Source organism: Montipora capricornis, chromosome 4 (assembly GCF_036669925.1).
Source record: "Montipora capricornis isolate CH-2021 chromosome 4, ASM3666992v2, whole genome shotgun sequence".
In the NCBI taxonomy this organism is placed as follows: Eukaryota; Metazoa; Cnidaria; class Anthozoa; order Scleractinia; family Acroporidae; genus Montipora; species Montipora capricornis.
In genome coordinates, this window is record NC_090886.1 from 1,561,140 (window position 1) to 1,579,437 (window position 18,298).

General features: G+C 38.0%; 1 protein-coding gene across 1 annotated transcript in view; it reads left to right on the forward strand.

Annotated features, from left to right (window-relative positions):
- Positions 1 to 16,097, forward strand: part of LOC138044390 (pre-rRNA 2'-O-ribose RNA methyltransferase FTSJ3-like) — a 21,390-nt gene extending 5,293 nt beyond the window's left edge. Inside the window, 17 exon segments of the mRNA XM_068890909.1 lie at positions 684 to 806; positions 1,819 to 1,926; positions 2,790 to 2,912; positions 3,280 to 3,380; positions 3,907 to 3,972; positions 4,770 to 4,809; positions 5,967 to 6,025; positions 6,386 to 6,521; positions 7,330 to 7,550; positions 7,659 to 7,734; positions 7,894 to 7,987; positions 8,425 to 8,667; positions 10,374 to 10,476; positions 11,809 to 11,986; positions 13,861 to 13,955; positions 15,251 to 15,321; positions 15,908 to 16,097. Of these exon segments, the coding sequence (XP_068747010.1) occupies positions 684 to 806; positions 1,819 to 1,926; positions 2,790 to 2,912; positions 3,280 to 3,380; positions 3,907 to 3,972; positions 4,770 to 4,809; positions 5,967 to 6,025; positions 6,386 to 6,521; positions 7,330 to 7,550; positions 7,659 to 7,734; positions 7,894 to 7,987; positions 8,425 to 8,667; positions 10,374 to 10,476; positions 11,809 to 11,986; positions 13,861 to 13,955; positions 15,251 to 15,321; positions 15,908 to 16,041 (1,971 nt within the window). The 3' untranslated portion in view covers positions 16,042 to 16,097.
- The last annotated feature ends 2,201 nt before the right edge of the window (positions 16,098 to 18,298 follow it).

Consider the following 18,298-nt stretch of genomic DNA (forward strand, 5'->3'; position numbering starts at 1 on the left):
CCATACATTTTTTTTTAAATTTTGGGAGGAAAAAAATTCATTAACACTGGTTTGTAATAGGTGGTGGTATTATAAAAACTACCCTTGTTTCAGGGTGCAAAATGATACCATAAAGGAGAACTACTTTTCAATGCAGTTTCATGCATATTCCAAAATGGCTGCCATTTTAATACCATATTCTTTTGTTTCCTTGCAAATTGGCCCTTTTGGTCTCACTTTCAAACATAAAACCTAAAAGAATTTTAAACTTTGAATGAGGCCAAAAGGGCCAATTTGCAATCAAACAAAAGAATACTACAATGGCGGTCATTTTGGAATAAGGTGTATGTTCATCTTCTGTTGACATTAATATAAGGTGGTTAGTTTCAACAATTTGGAGGTAATGTCTTACTAGAAGGATCAACCTCGCAACACTGTTTAACAAAACGGCAATGTTATGGTACCAAATGAAACAGCAATACTTTCTGAACAAGATGAACTTGTTGATGTGATGTCATAGGTCACCATGGGAACAAAAGAGCCATCTAAATACATGTATGTCCTATATTTTGCCTTTAAACATTAGTACCTTAAAAACAAACATGGAGACCCCCAACTTTTTCACACTGTATAATAATCAGTCTTGAATGACTGTTCTTTTTTACTTTATCATTTTTTGTTTAACTGCCTCTATTCAATTGCAGGTTTTCAGGTCCAAAGATTACCAACCACTACTGTGGGTTTTCCAACAACTTTTCAAGAAAGTTCACTCCACAAAGCCCCAGGCATCACGGTCCGAATCTGCAGAGATTTTTGTGGTATGCCAGGTGTGGTGGTCACTTGATGTTAATCCACGCTTATTTATGTGATCAGGTACCGGTAATTAGCAGGCCTACATTGCTTATGTCCAAATGAAGGTTGAGTGGCCATGCTTTGACACATAATTTTAGCCTTCATCTTGTAAACCTATATTTAGGCTACTACAGATGGAATGAGAACAGTGTGAATGGCATAAGAAATGCAAAATGTTTGCCTTTGACAATGATAACAATGATAGCTAATACTAAAATACATGTAGAACATGGTTTGAACCAAAGAATTACATACCTCAATGGAATTTTGATCGTCTGGGTGAAAGCAGTCCTGAGAAGGACTGTTGGCAGGGACTGACATTTCAATAACCTGAATGGAAGTCATCTTCAGAGTTGAGTGAGGGTTTGAAATTTAATTTATTGAGCATTATACACAGTAGCTCCTGCCAAGATTGATCCTGAGTTTTTGAATTTCCAACCATCACTTGACTCTGAAGATGACTTCCTCTCAGGTTGTCGAAACGTCAGTCATTGCCAACAGTTTTCTCAAGACTACTTTGTCCAAGATGATAAAATTTTATAGCTAATACTGGTTAAATTTTTTTGTTTTAGAATATTCTTCTCAGAATGTTTATTAATTCCCAAGAAATGTTTTACCAAATAGACCAATTTCGATATATTAAAATTCAGTCCTAAACAAAAGACATCATCTTGAGGCTCTGGGGAATAAAAAAATTAATATAAGGATTTGCATGAGTTTCTTCCCCAGAGCCTCGAGGTGATGTCTTGTTTTCGGCTGAATTTTAATATATCGAAACTGGTCTATTGTCTTTGGTGAAATTCGATTAAGCCCTTGAGTAACCCATTATGTCAGCAATAATAATATTTATATAATAATAATATAATAATAATAATAATAATAATAATAATAACAATAACAATAACAATAACAATAATAATAATAACAATAATAATGTTAGGATTCTAAATTTATAGACCAAACTCTCAATCCTATTTTTATCCAAAGGGTTATATAGCTCCCGCCAAGATTGATCCTAAGTTTTTGGATCCCAAGCACATCTTCAAGGAAGTGGAACCTGAAGGCAAAAAGGCAATCAACATTTTACAAATAAAGGTAAAAATATTAATGATAATGCATGTACCTTGGGTGCCAGATCTTTGTTATAATGGCTTGTGAAGCAAGCATCTGAGAACTATTGGGGCATGAAAGCACAGAGGGAGCACCAGGTGGAAAGTTTATAGCAAATAAATGTCTGAGTTTTCTATTATCCAATGGAAAATTCCTGTTGGCTGATAGTTACCAGAAGGAATAAGACTTAGTTTGTTGCTTTCTATCAGATGAAGGACATACAAATGGTATTAACATGCCTTCATTTTATGTCGCTTCTTGTTGTCTGGTCATTACTAAGAAATGGTAGTTCTCTATTTTTAAGTATTAAAATACTTACTATCTGATTATGCAAGTCAAGGTTTAATTTAATGGAAAAAGCAAACAAGAAGCTGTAACTTTTAATACAGTGTAAAAGATCAAGGTTAGCAAGATATTTATTATATCTCTAGATCCTTGCATCAAGAAACAGAAACCAACTTTTAAATTTAGCAGGCTCAGGGCCTGTTATTACATAAATTGGCCACTCATTGTGCATGTACTTTATGAGACATAACAATATTACTGTCTAGTATAGCAAGCAGCAACTACATGTGTCCATATCTGTGATCTCAAAAATGTTTGATAAGATTTCAGGGATCCAGGCCAAGATTGCCATGGATATATGACGACAGTCTGAGCATTGTACTCTCTTTTGAAATCACTTCATATTTTCCATTTAAATACACAGTATTTCATATCTTGTCTCTCACTATACCGACCTTTCTGTTTAATGTACAGACTTTTTCAAGGTTTCATACTATTTTACAATAGTGGAATCCATAGAGTAGGTTAGGAATGCTATGACCTTTCTCTCTTTTTGTTCTTAGAAACAAAAGAAGACTCGAGCCGAAGGATACAATGAAGGTGACTACACCCTTTTCCAATCCGCCAAAGTATCTGACTTTCTCCAAACGGAACGTCCCCTAGAAGTATTAAGTGAAATAAATGAGGTTAGTTTAGCTTATTTAGCCACTGTCCCATTTGTGGAATTCTAATTTAGTAGTATAAATACACGGGTGATTATACAAAATTGCGTGCTCTCATTGGCTCGCTATCTCGGATTATCAGCCGATAATCACCTCGATGGACAAAATGGCTGCCAGTAGTCGTTGTGCGACTGGAAGTGAAGATGATGTCGCGTGGAAATGTTTTTGTTCTTCTCTGTTTTGAAATAATTGCCTGTGTGGTTTTACGAAAAGATTTATTCGCCTCAGGCTCAGTGTTTATCGGTGAATATATTCACCGATAATCAATTCGCCTTTGGCGAATAATTGTTAATTTAATTTACTGGCTTGCCTTTTGCTTTAATTTGTTTAGATTGTCTTTGATGACAAAAAGTATGAAGAGCATGTTATGACCACTGATGATATTAAAGAATCTGTCAAGGATATAAAAGTCCTGGGAAAGTCAGATATAAAGTATGTTAACAGTAATGATCAAAACGTAACAGATGATAATTTTGTTTGTTTTATTTACTGAAACTTTTGGTGCTGGCTGTGAGGGGTGCAATGTTCACTTCAGGCGTTTTTGTCTACATTGTACATTTTTGTCAAGTTGGTGAATCCTTTAACTTTAGCACAAAGGCGCACAATATTTTGCATCCTCATGATTATCAAAACTAATACCGGTAATTTTTCACTTTTTGAAAATCTGTTTTCCTTTAATTGATGTGGGCATTTGATTTGTAGTTATATTTGGCCTACATGTAAATACATCAAAGTACTTTTGATCATATTATACATATAATTTCACGAGCCATTACACGAGTGAAATTTGGGATGGTTTTGAAGAGTGTTTATGCCAAATATCATGTACAAACCAGGCTATTATTACAATTACAAATGACATTTTAGCATTCTGTTATTTCAAATTTGTCTAAAATACCTCTAAATTTCTCAGGTTGAAGTAGAGAGTGGTTTACTTTTTCCTTTTATAAAATTTCAGGGGTCTTTTAAGCTGGCATAGAACATTACGCAAGGAGTTTGTTAAGCAAGAAAATAAAAATTCAAGGTCAGTAATGGTAAAAATTGTTTGCAGTGCTCTTGGAAAAATTGAAATAAATAAAATCTATTGTTTAATTCTTCTTTATCCACTACTTTCTGTACTGCATTGGATCATACAATAATAATAACAATAATAATCTAAACATTAGTTTTTACTAATTAACTTGAATGTCCAATTTGTGTACAGTTGAACTCATCATCATGGGGGAGGTGCCTGAGAAGCTAATGGGACCCAGTCCCATAACTGGTTGCAGGAGGAGGGGGGAGTGGAGGGGGGTGAAAAACTAAATATACCTACGCCAGGGTTGCAGAAAACTTGCAAATGCAAAGTTACACAAGTACTCAGACTTACATGTATGGCTCCTTGCTTAAGTTCGTAAAGGGAACCTCCACTTCAACAAAAAAATAACTTTAAATCACAGCTAATAACCGTTACAGTCAAGTCAGTCTTGAGTATTTTCAAAGAAAGAGTTTGTATGACCGAAATAAATAAGTTTTAGAATCGCTTATTTTTGTTTTCAAATTTCGCGGGCACTGACATCTTGTATATATGTGACATGTCACGGTTGCCCTATTGCTATTAGACAAAAGCTCTTTGTGTCAGAACAGTAGGGCAACTGTAACACATCACAATTATTTAAGATGGTTGCGCCGGCAAAATTTGAAAGTGAAAATAAGTGATTTTAAAATTTTGTTTGAAAAACAAATTTCAAACAAATTGTTTGCAAACAGTTTCCTTTGGTTTTAAACTTATTCTGTAGCAAGAGCGAAGGTTCCCTTTAAATCATTTTATTTCACTTACAGTGCTGATCAAGACAGTGAAGTTGCCAAAGAAAATGAAGAGGTCAGATATCTTCAGAAAATAATCAAACATGCAGTTTTTGTTCTTCCAAATGTTATATTGTATGCAACCAACTGCGAAATAATTTTGCTAAATGCATACCACAGGATGTTGGAAAATAATGTTTTTAAAAACTTGGGTGGAAGCAAATGATAAGACCTGAGAGTGATTTACATGTAAATGAAAGAATATGGAAACAGTTAAGCCACTCAAGTCTAAAAATAGGTGAGGACACTTGATCTTGATAAATGCCACAAGGTATGTCATTACGTCCAAGTGCAAACTATCTGTTTACAACAACAATCGTTTTCTCACAATTGTAATGAAGAAGAGTGTCAGATGGTACCATTGAAATACTGCATCCCTTTGTTTGATTCACTGGGGTTAACATCTAACATCTCCTTCACTGAAATAACAAAATTACTCCATTTTGAAAATTTGAATCCTAGCAGTATAAAAAGGCAATTTTCAAGTATCCTAGTGTCACCATCCAAAGAATACTGGGTTCATCTCTTTGTGTCATTCACTGTGTTAACGTAATTATACCATCTTGCAAACTCAATAACAAAATGCTCCATTCTGACAATTTGAATCTTAGCAGCATAGTGGGACAATAAATTTACCTTTAACAAGTCCCCTATACATTAAAAAAAAAAACAAACTTAATTGACCGCTCCCCGTAGGGGCTTTTCAGGGCCAATGAAACACAATTAACGAAACGACGGAACAGAACAACAACTGGCCGGAAGCAAACCAGTGCGGCTGGGAGGTTGAGCCAGGGAGTACCAGGAACAAATGAAATTCAACTAGTGGTCAGAGCAGGTCTTGAACCCGCGATATCCGGATCTCAAGGCAAGCGCCCTAACCACTGGGCCACTGGGTCACACTGCCTCCTATATATGCTAACTAGTAATCAGAAGGTTGTGGTAAAGAAGCACTAGGGTTATTTGTAGGTTAGGGTTTAGTAGAGTTAATGGAACTCAAGATGGTTCATGTTACTGTTGGAGGTAAGGAGAGAGGAAAGGGGAGACTTTTTGACACTTCTAAAGACAGACGTGTATCTTGTTTTGCACATGTCCAAAATTTCTGATTGAATATTTTGGTTGAATCACCTCTTAGTTTTTTCTGAATTCCGATACATTAATGCATTACTCTTTCAGGAAAAACTGGAAAAGAGAATTGAAGGACTTAAAGAAGAAGAGAATGCCCTTATGAAAAGGTATTGTTGTACTCCATTAGAAGTGAACACCTCCAGGAAACCAAGAAAGTGACTCTTTGTCTATCTGCATTTCATTAGCTTCTTACAATTAACGGAAATGTTGAGAGAAAGTTTCAGCAAATAGAGCTTTCCTTTGCAAGGGATAACAGTGCCTTTATAAATGTAGCAAAAGGACCCCTCTCTCCAAACCCCAAATACAAAATTACATCATTTGTGTATCAAACATTTCTCTGTTCACTTAGCTTTTTCTAAACTTGTATTTTCTTTGCAACTCATTCCAAATGACTTGTAGCCATTGAAGACATTGCAATAGTATTTAAAGTTTTGTTGTACTTTTTTATTGAACCTTTTTTGAACAAGGCAAAAGAAGAAAGTTCGGCAACAGAGGCAAAAATTGCAGGAGAAAATGAGTCTGAAAATGATTTTGCCTGAGGACAGAAACGACATAGAATGCGATGGTGCAATGTTTTCTTTGGCAAACATAAAAAGTAAACAGGTTTGTATGAATCCAAACTTCATTATTATCAACTGAACAGTAGTTTCCTTTTCAAGGAAGGGCCACGTTTTTGCAAACGCCGGCCATGACCACCCAGTCCCTGGTCAGAGTTTTTCTCTGTCCTTGTGTGGGCCTATTTCCATGGGTAGGGCTAAAGCTCACATGGTTCATATGGGTAGAAAACTAGCACTTCACGTTACCCTCTAATAGTTAAGTTTCCTTTTCAAATGAATGAAGGGGGTAGTTTCTAAAGAAACTGTGGTGCTGCGTCGGTGGGGAAGTAGTATACAAAAATGGTCGAACCTATGTTTCCTTTTCAGCCGAGTCTTCCCCAGTCAGAGTTCTCCTAACGTAGATGTCATAACGATTTGCAAGTTTTAGTTGAAATGGTCGAACCTATGTTTCCTTTAAGTGAAGTTTTTTCAGTTAACTGTTTTGGAAGAAACCCATTTTCACCAGCCAAGGTAAACAAAGGGATACTCTAAGGGCCTATTTACACGGTACGAATTTTGTCGCATGCTACAAGCTTACCACAGGCCTACAACATAGCTGATGATTGTTGCAGCGTTTAAAAACTTGTTTTAAAATGCTATGACATTTTTTCTGACGTACACGACAATCGCAAGTCATGTCGTGGGCCTGCCGTAAGCTTGTCGCGTGCGACAAAAATCGTACCGTGTAAATCAGCCCTAACAAAACACCAGATTTTCAAAGTGAGATACATAATGTGACCTTATAGTGCATTTTTGTCCTGGTCACCTTTCTGATAAATTTTGTATTTTATTATTCATTTTACAATATATCACAGCATCTGGAAAGTGTGGATAATGAATACAATGCTGGAATGGAGTTCGAAGACGAAGAAGAGGACAATAAAGAAGGTCTTGAACTGGAATCAGACTCGGAGGAGAGTCATGATGATAGTGAAAGTGGCACTGAAGGGAATGAAAATGATGAGGATGATGAAGAGTTAGCATTTAATGATGAAGATAGGGACATGGAATCAACCAATAAAACACAACGGTTTGGGTAACTGAACTTCACTTTGTTGTTTTGAGAGAGTTGAGCCATTTTTAGTGCAATAACCAGGGCCAAGGGAAACTATTATATATTTTGATCTTTTTTATTTTATTATAGAGAAAAGAACCCACTGTTAGTAGAGCTAGAACCTAACGTCTCCCTCACAACCAGAGCTAATATGTGGTTTGAAAAGGTATTTCTTGGTATGTTTTGACAGCAAATAAATAAAAATAAATAAAAATAAATAGCATCTGAGAGCCAGTGTTTTTTTAATCTCCAGGCCTTTTTTCTACGTATTTCAAAACGTGCTTAAACTTATTTTATGAATCATTTCTTTAACTGTCTCGTGCAGGATGTCTTCAAAGGTCTTGAAAATGAAGCTGACGAAGACGTGGAGATTTCAAAAATGGTTGAGGAATACAAAAACCAAGGAGGAACTATTTTAGGTGAATGTTTCTATTCTGCTGTGTTAAAAGAAAAAACCCTGAAACTTTCTCTTCAACAATAATCTGCGCATGTTTCATAAACGAGGGCAAGTTAAAGATTGTCAAAAGTAAATTTCCGATTGCTACGATTTCACATCGCCACCTTTCGTTTTCGCGCCATGTTGCCAGCCAATCAGAAATAAAACTCTCAGTCTCGAGTTTTCTCGCACGAAGAACTGGCTTATTTGATTGTTTGCTGGCGTCTGTTGTCACGAGCCAAAGCATCATTGCTTTAGTAAGTCTTAGTGTTTTCTGGAAGCTTCTACTCTTTGTAAGTAAACATTACATCTCAATGAAAGACTCTATTTTATTGTTTCCATGGCGGCAAAAGCTATCAGGAGAAAAGGAAACTCGAATCTTCTTTGGTAGTTGACTGTTTTGGTTGGCTGTTTTAATAGAAAAGAACTCTGGGCCGCCTCTGTCTGCCGTTGGGCAGAATGGAATAAAACGAGAAGCAGAAGAAAAAACCAAGCATTCGAAAAAAGTTCGCTGGAATGACGAGAAAAGGAAAGAAAACCACAGCAGCGACGGTGAAAGCGACAGGGTCGCGGAAAGGGAAGAAGAAACAAAGAGGCAACCACAGAAACAAACGAAAAAAACTAAGCAAAATGACATCGAGATTGTACCAGTTGAGGATAAAGGTAAGGCAAAAATAGCAGCAAGTCTTGTAAAAGCACAATTTTTTTAGTTATTCGTCATCCGTTACCATTTCCTTCTCCACTTGTTGACAATCATGATAGGGCAGGATTAGGCACCAGCCCTTACGCTTGATCTCGCCTTGCACGGCTGGACATTCTAGGGGTATCCCTCCCTTCCCCCTTGGCATAGCTCTAAAGATCATCAAGGCGGAAATGCTTCGGCGCCACGGAAACATTGCTAGCCACGGATGAATAGATTGCTATTTCCACTAATAAATGGAGATCCAGTTGTGGTTTGTCCAGAGATGCACGCGATTAGATGCTCTATGATTTCAATAAGCGTCACGAAGTGTCCTCTTGCTCTTCCCCACTCCCCACTCGCGTCTGAGAATACAGACAAGTAACATCACAAAGTGTCCCTTTAACTGCGGTCCTCAAGTAGAGAGAAACAGCTGCATTTACCTTCACCAAAAACTAACACTAGCCCTTACACATTACACTATCTTGGTTCTCTTTTCACTAAATATGACCCACCTTATAATTTCAGGAACTCTGAAAACAAACTAGCTGTTCCATTGCCCCGCACCAATTTCCTGAAAAATAGCTTTAGCTATAATGGTGCGGTTATCTGGAACAGCTTGTCCCCTGAATTGCGGCAAGCAAAATCGCTTCAATTTTTTCGAAATGGTTGTCGCGATTTCTTCGTCTGAAACGACTAAACGCACACGGCATCTATGTAAAGCAGAATTTTTTCTCTATTTTCTCTTTTAATTTTTGATCATGTTGATCATGATCCTGGAATTCAAGAGGCTCTTCGACGGTGTTGCATTGTTGTTAAAATCGGGCCTGGAGCCCGTTTCTCGAAAGTCCCGAAAATCTTTCGGGCCCGAAAAACCATTCGTGAAATTTGTCAACCGCTTGTTCCGGAAAGCCGATCTTTTAACATGATTTCAAGGTAACAAGTTTCGGGACTTTCGAGGAACGGGCCCCTCTCTCAAAAGTCCCGATGCTTTTCGGGCCATTTTCGTGTGTCACAATTTCCTTTGTATCTCAGAAAGAAAGACAGAAAGGATTTAAGTCGTCAAACTTCACAGTCAATTTGCTTTTTGCTACCATAAAAACTTGTTAAAAGATCGGCTATGCTGAAAAAGCGGTTGACAGTTTGACAAATGGCTTTTCGTGCCCGAAAAGCTTTCGGGACTTTCGAGAAACGGGCCCCTGCATCTTATTACGTGCGTTTCTGGACACAAGTGGAGTCCTTTTTCATTAATGGTACCCTTATTTGTCCCAGAAGTAATTAAACATTCTATCCAGCACATTAGAGTGAAAAATTATTCTGTTTGTAAAGCTTCACATGAGAGTTAAAGGTGTCTAATCATTGTTATTGAAATATTGCGCCATTTACGTGAAGGGTCTTCAGGTTTGCTCCTCCGACTACTTCATTAACGTTGTGACGTGAATCTTGCTTTCAACGAATCGCCATTGTTAGCCAGCGTACTGAATATTGATCATGCTCATACACTTCAAGCCATCATTGATTCCCAGTTGCTCATTTATCAACTGTACATTTCGTCTGAATACTTTTAAGTCCTTTAATATGACTGTTATTTATTTCATGGTTATCTATTTACGTGTGGTGCAAATAAACTATTTTTGTTGTTGCTGTTTTTGCAATTGTGCATTTACGTAGTGTTTTTGTCGGTTGACAGCCAAATATTTGCAGAATCTTACTCCAGAGGGCTTAGCACTGGGGCACAAAATGGCGTTCTCGTGCAAAGATAAGAGGGATATTATTGATTCCGGCTATCACCGGTAAGGAGTTAAAGCGCGTACATACTGTACTGGAGAGACAAATATACGCGATCGCTCCCTAAGGCAATGTCGTGTCAGCAATCCTTATAAGATTGCAGTACAAGTTATTCTCGTTCCCACGGGCTGTAACTGTTCCGGTAATTTCCAAGAATAATGCCCTCTGCCTGGTTTCAACCAGGAATTCTGCGAATCACGGACTTCTGTCTTTGATCGCAGTCTCGGAAATTAGGAATTAAAAACAAAGATTGTCCCGTTGCAACTGCGCATGATTTGGATCCTAACGGAAGTCGTTTCTCTCGGTGCTGACCAAAATGAGCTGCAGACTCCGGGAACGAAAGCGCCTCGTAATCCACCTCAGATGAAAAAAAAACCTCAGGAATCTTTGCCTCGGCCTTTGTTTTGTATTTTTTGTATTTTATTTATTTTTTTGTCTACTTTATACAACAGCAAAAAAATATAATACGGTACAAGTGTTAGGTTAAAACCGAAAGAAAGAAACGGGCGCTTAACATTTACAAATACTAAACAAACAAGAAAAAAAAAAGTTACAAAACTAACAAGGTTACGAAGGCCAAGGGAATTGATACATGTTACAAACGATATAATAGATACAATTTTCAAAAAGACAGAAAAAGTACAACATATCTTCAAGGAAGTATTGTTGATCTTTCAAGAAATCAGCTTTGAATATTTAAAATGTATAATCATTAATGTCTGAAAATTGAGTCACATGCACCAGGTCTTCTCCGTGCAATTTTGGTCTGAAGAATCAAACTTGTGCACGGAATGTATGGGTCAGTACAGAGATTTATGATCGCGTTTCCATGAAACGGGAAATGTGAAACGGGAAACGTCAAACGGCAGGCTGTTGCTTGTCATAAAAGCATGAAAATTATCTTATTCTAACCGCTTTTCTCTCTCGTTTTAGAAGTTGCCCGACATTTGTAGATAACGGGCAAAAAAAGGAGCTAAAATCAGACCAGTTTCTTTGATGTTTGGCAAAACGCCAATTTCAGTTTCACGTTCGCCGTCTGCCGTAAATGCAAAGTTAAATCTATCTATCAGCACTTACGCCACACAGTTATTTGCCATTGTTTGATGGCAAACATTCCGCTGATTATTCAACCTTAGAGCTTTAAAATTGAAGAGAATGCGTATTTTTACAAGTTCTTTTAACCTTTGAAGTCCATTTGTAAAATGTAATATTGCAAAATGTAATATTGACGTCAGGAAAGATTCCCATATTCAATCGATAACAAAGAAAAGCAATCACGAGCAAGTATTTTCTTCATTAGAAAAATTTCAGGGTAATTTTTTTCTTTGTGTTTTCAGATGGGCTTTTAATGACGAGAGTCTTCCTGATTGGTTCATAGAAGATGAAGCAAAGCATTACCTGAGACAGCTTCCAGTTTCCAAGGAGATTGTTGCACAATACCGCGGGAGAATGAAGGAGATCAATGCCCGACCGATAAAAAAAATCGCAGAGGCTAAAGCTCGAAAAAAACATAAGGTATGTTTTTGAGTCGTTTCATTGTCTGGCCATGGTCTTATTGGGTTTGTTGAGTCAAGGAAAAAAAAACTTAAAACGTGGTAGCATTTAAACAAAGGTAAGTAATGCATTGCAACTCGGTTGACAAAGTACATGTATAGGTTGATCAGCTCGCTGGTTTGGAAAAATATTGAATGTAGCTTTAAAAGGTTACATTTCAAAGACCCTACATTTTTACGCTTCGGTCTAGTGTCGTTAGTGATCCAATGTTATCTCTTAATTGAATACAATCAGGGGTTTAATTAAGGACGGTACCTACTATTGCTATTGCGCATACGTTCTGCGCATCTCGAGATACTCGGATTTCCTATGGGTAGTGCTTATTAATACAGAGATATTTTTTTGCGGACAGTGCGGCGGTTCAAAACTATGCGGAGAGAGCCAAACTTAGCAAGTGCTCTTGTTATCCAAAAAGAAAATTGGGGGTAACCACTCAATTTTCAGAGATAATTCAGCTTCGACTTGGAAAAGAACGCTATACATTGCTTTGTATTTTAAAGATTTTTAGAAATATTGTTGATTAATTATCTCCGAAAAATGCGTGGTTACCCCCAAATTATTTTCTTTTTGGATTTCAATAACACTTGTTAAGATCTGCTTTTACTGCATAGTCAGTATACCGCGCAAAAATACCTTTGAATTGGTAATAATAATAATAATAATAATAATGATAATAATAATAATATGTTTAAACAGGATGACCAATTCAGTTATAAAAACTGCTATCAATATGGGTCCTGGGTCCAAAACAAAACATTAATTAAATCCGTAACTGGAATACATTACATAATTATAATCAATAAAAGTAGCCAGCCATTCTATTAACAAAACCACATACAACCATTAAATAGGGTAGCCCCCTTATAGAAAAAGGCCCTCGTAGTCAACTCGAGATTGACTTTATTAATAGATAACCTATCCTTAGACCTAGTGTCATTATCTTAAGAAAGGGACGCAAATTACTATTATAATAAAATTATAGACAAAACGGAGAAGTGATCATCGCCATTAACTGGACAATTTAAGCAGTTGTCTCTTATAGACACCTGAAAAATTCACGTGGCTCTAACGGGATTCGAACCTATGATCACTTCTCCATTTCGTCCGTACACCTTATTCCAAAATGGCCGCCATTTTAGTGTTCTTTTGTTTGATAGCAAATTGGCCCTTTTGGCCTCGCTTTCAAATGCAAAAGTGAAAAGAATGTTTTACTTTGAACGAGGCCAAAAGGGCCAATTTGCAATCAAACAAAAGAATACTAAAGTGGCGGCCATTTTGGAATAAGGTGTATAACCTGCACTTCAAAAGACATATTCATTGTATACTTTTATTTCATAATAAAGTTATGATATAACGCAAGTTCTGATTGGTTAAAACAGCGTGCTTTATTAAAGGGAAGCTGCACGGCTGACGCCACTCGTATGATTTAAAAAGGAAAGTTTAACGTTTTTAGCAAATTGCTAGCATGTAAAATTACAACACAAATGACCGACAGCAGTTTGCTGGTTATTTTAAAAGGACGTGCAAAGTATAAAACAAAACTTAACAAGAGTGCTCAAAACGGAACGTAGTTTTTCATAACTAAACTTAATTTATCTCCATAAATCTTTCAGCGAGAACGTCCAATTCTGGGAAATTTCAAAACATATCGTACCTCTGAATTTTGAATTGTATTGGGGATCGTGCGAGAGGACTTCCGAGTCAATCCCACCTTCATTTTGTTCGTAGAGGTCGCCCCCTCCTGTTTTTTCTTTTAAAGTTCAAATTTATGCCGTTTAGTATTTGACTTCTTTGTTGGCAATAATTATTTTGCATGGTGTTTACTCCTTCCTTAGAGAATGAAGCTACTTGAGAAAGCCCGTAAAAAGGCAGAGGCAATTTGTGATACAGTGGACGTCTCGGAAAAGGAAAAAATGAATCAGATAAGAAGGTAAGCATTCATTGTGCTTGGTTTGCAGCTGGTGTGTTGTGGGCATTAAAAATTTGAAAAGCTTGTCGTCAAAATTTGGTGTGAAAATGGCACTGGTCGGTGTGCAACTTAAGGCGCGTTTTTTTTTATATTCACAATTCTGGAATGAGAATGGCCAGAATGTAAAATGCGTGCGTTTTTATATTCCGCATTCCTATTCCAGAATGGACAGAACGCCATTTGATCTATTCTGCTCCTATGGGCAGAATGAAGAGAATGTTGCGAATGAAGATCCAAGATGGCGGACGGCGAGATGAGCGCTGCGGATTCAAATACGTCTCTACAGGAGAAAAAATCAGGTTACACTTTTGGACACAATGAAACATTGCTTCTAATTTCTTTTTACCAAAAGCAGGACGATTTTTTCATATGCGGGAACAACATTGTCTGCATAGCCCGTGATTCGAGAGATGTGACTCCTCTTCTTTTGTATATAGGACTGCCAAAACATTCGGCAAATCCAAAACAGTCTCCCTATTTTCTTCCTCCTGTTTATTTACAAGGAAAATTGCTGCGATAACGGCAGCCTTTTCGTCGGCCGCCATATTTGTTACGCAGTGTTTACTCTTCCCAGGACCGCGCATCTCGACGGGCGTTTTTTTATGCAGACACCCGAATTATTCCAAACATTCCGTACCAACCATTCTTATTCCAGAATTGTGGATAAAAGAAAACGCGCCCTTAGTTTAGATTACCATTAAGTAGTCCAGGTTTGAATTTACGTGGATAAAAATATGATAAAAGGCACAGTCTTCTGTTGATAGTAAGTTAGTCACAAATAAAGGCGTAAAACTTGAAATACTAAAGAAAACAGCACCCGCCATCAATTGTGAAAATTCTTATTGTTAGACCTCAAAACGAGGTTTATCCTGTATAATTGCGTCTTTTGTATTTTTTCATAGCGGCCTTTTTAAACTTGAAGTGGATTATTACAAATCCTTATGCCTCTCAAGTAATATCTGCGCTATGATTGATTGGTCAACTCAGCCCAAAGGCCGTATTCTACAGTGCGGCCTGCTAAATTCAGTTTGAAATTTTCTTTGTCTTGCTTGATACAAAGACCCACCAACACAAACTTGCGGTACAACCCGAAAAAATAAGATTAGTAAGGGGTAATGTATCCTCGTATGAACACCGCACGACTGTCTCCTATATTAATGCGCGCGGCGTTCGCGGAAATACGAAAATTTGCTGGGTTTTAGAGCACTAAACCAGACAGACATTCGATTACATTCTGATTGTTTTTTAAATTCCAGTTTATATAAAAAGGCGGTTCTTAAGGGAAAACCAAAAGAGGTCAAGTACGTGGTTGCAAAGAAATCTCAAGGTACGTTCTTTCGGTTTTATAGTCTTCACGAAGTCGTGTTTCTATTGTTGTTGTTGTTGTCGTAGGAGCACGCGCAATGCTCGCGTCTTTCCTTTCGAACTAATTTGCGCTGTTTCACTGTGCAATTGTTCCAGCTTCTTATCGTGCATCGCCATTGCGTGACATTGCCCAGTGCAACACAATGTGCGAGACAGGTTGCAGAAAGGAGCTTTTTTCAGCGATCTCAGCAAACTTTGCGCACTGTAACATCTATGTAAGCAACATCTTTGCAATGTAAGCATCGTTGGCCACAAATGCAAACTTGTTCCTAGTGTCCTCTTTTCTCCTTCGAGATTCAAGACGGCAAGAAGGGAAGAGTGATAGCGCCTTGGTTCGAAGACTGGAAAAGGTTTCTCTACAACCAAGCACACTCTCTCTCTTTCTTTCTCTCGCCTGTCATTTTTAGTTTTATACAGTGGTAGAAATTGTTCCCAATCGCCATAATCTGTTGAGGTTGCCCTTTGCTTTAGTGATTGAAAATCTCGTATTGATAGCTTTAGGTTGTTTATATTCGCCAATGTTGCCCTTTATTTGTTTCGTCCTTCAGCTGCTAAACGAATTAAGAGACCAGCTGGAATAAAAGGACCTTACAAAATGGTGGATCCAAGGATGAAGAAGGATTTAAGAAGCCAGAAGGGAAAAGAAAAGAAAGGGAAAAAAGCTGGGAAGAAAAGAAAATGAATGTGTACATTGAATGTGAATTGTTTTAAATAAAGAAAATGCATCTATTTATGACACATGTTGTTCAATTTTATTTTGTCTTTGTTAACTCCTTGGTAGAGTATCCTAACTGGGGTGAAAGTAGCTTGCGAGCAGGCTCTCCGAGGGACTTTGGATGGGGGTAGAATCCCACCGCAGAGAGAGAGAGAGAGAGAGAGAGAGAGAGAGAGAGAGAGCTTGTGAGCAGGCTAGGATGAAAGCGGAATGTTTTACGCTTGATTCCTTGGGCCTCTTACTCAAAGCCCCAAAAACTTGTCAGGTTCGCCGGAAATCAGGAGCCCATTACTAGGAGCCTCCATATGCAGTAGATCTTTGAGTCAACCTTTGCGCGTATCTTTCTATTTGCATAAATTTGCATGATTTAAATACAGTTTTACTGCTTCATTTGTCTTCGTTAGACAATGACTTTACTCTGATTGGCCTTTTAAAACAGTGCGTGCAGAGCCGAGGAAGTCGTGGCGTTCTAAAAATAGAAAGATACGGGCAAAGGTTGACTCATAAGAACGTGTATGAGAGAGGCAAGCTCCTACTCATGGGCTCCTGCGGAAATCTATTTGTGAAAACTCTCAAAACCCGTTATTTGAACATTTTTCCCAGACCATAGGGAAAAAAAACGGATGCACAGTTTCATGAATTGAAACGTTTCCCTTTCAAAGGTAAAAAGCATTTTGTTACTCGAAATATCGCCGAAAAGAATAACGCAAAGCTCCCCCGTATTCTCGCTCCACTGGCCACGCCCAGATACTTGTTTAATTAATGAATGTATCAGTTTTACGGATGGCAAAGGCTTCTTGACTTCTACGCTATACATTGATCTTGCCTTGAAGAAGGGCATATTAAATTATTAATTCTTGTTCAGTTTGAAGAATATCAGACAGTTTTCTTTACGCCACTATATCGCTCCAAATTCCACAAAATAAAGTTTCAAACTTGCATTTTGACCTTTCTCCTTGCTGGCAAGACGGGCTTTTACGGCACCCTTTTTCTTGTTACAATCTTCAATCTCCATGATTAACTCTCGTTTTCGTTTCTCTAAACTGACACACTTGTCGTTGGCGATTTGGATACGCGTATTGGCCTTCTCGAGACAATTCAATATCAAGTTCTCATATCTTGTTTTTTCGTGCGAACTATGCGCGTAATCTTCCATTTCATCGGAACTGCCCTCAAACACGGAATTATTTTCAAAGGTTTCTATTCCAAATTCCCATCTCTCAAAGCTCATATTCTCCAAACCCTCGTAAACTCTGTGAACTCTCTTTTGTGCTCTTGATGTCAATTCCACAGCTCTCTTTAATCCTTCTTTCATGGTTAAAATCTGCCCTTGTAACTCAATCCTTCTGTAAACCAGCCGCAATTTGTCGGCTTTTTCTCTTGATATTTCGTTCATGATTCTCAACCGATCTTGATACGCGCGAATTTGCTCATTGTGTGAAATAATCCATTTGATTTTCTCTCCAGCCCGTTTGTTTTCTAGATCAAGTCGCCATTTCGCGTTTTCGAATCTTCGATGCGCTTCAATAATCCGCTCGTGTGTCACTTCCATCGCCCAATATGTAACTCTCCGTCCCCGCCGAAACACCTCTTTCAAGATGAAAGCATTGGCAACAAAATTACAGCAAACCCCGAAAAACGATGTGCTCAAAGACTTTTCACTGAATCATATCAATATCAGTGGAATGCACACAATTATTTTAAAGCTTATATTTGTTCACAAACTAGAAACAAATGTATACCAAAGCTCAAGCTGTATTGGTGGCACATTTTATGTCACGCTTAGCTGAAAGGGAGGCGCAGTGGCCTCATGGTTAGTGCGATCGACTCCGAATCGAGTGGTCCGGGTTCGGGTCCTGGCCGGGGACATTGTGTTGTGTTCTTGGGCAAGACACTTTACTCTCACGGTGCCTCTCTCCACCCAGGTGTATAAATGGGTACCGGCGAATTTAATGCTGGGGGTAACCCTGCGATGATCCAGGGTGGAGTAGAGATACTCCTAGTCGCTTCCTGCTACAGAAACCGGAGATAAGCGCCGGCCTTCTAGGCTCGTAGCAGACTTTACTTTGATTTTTTTACTTGCTGAAAGGGCCCTAGGGACCCATCTTTGCACACGGTATCCTACAAAGTTGCTTGCTCGTGGAACCCTGATATAGAAAGTGTCAATTCAATACACAATACGGCATAAATGCCTAGTAACTGGAAACAAAAAAAAAGGACTAGC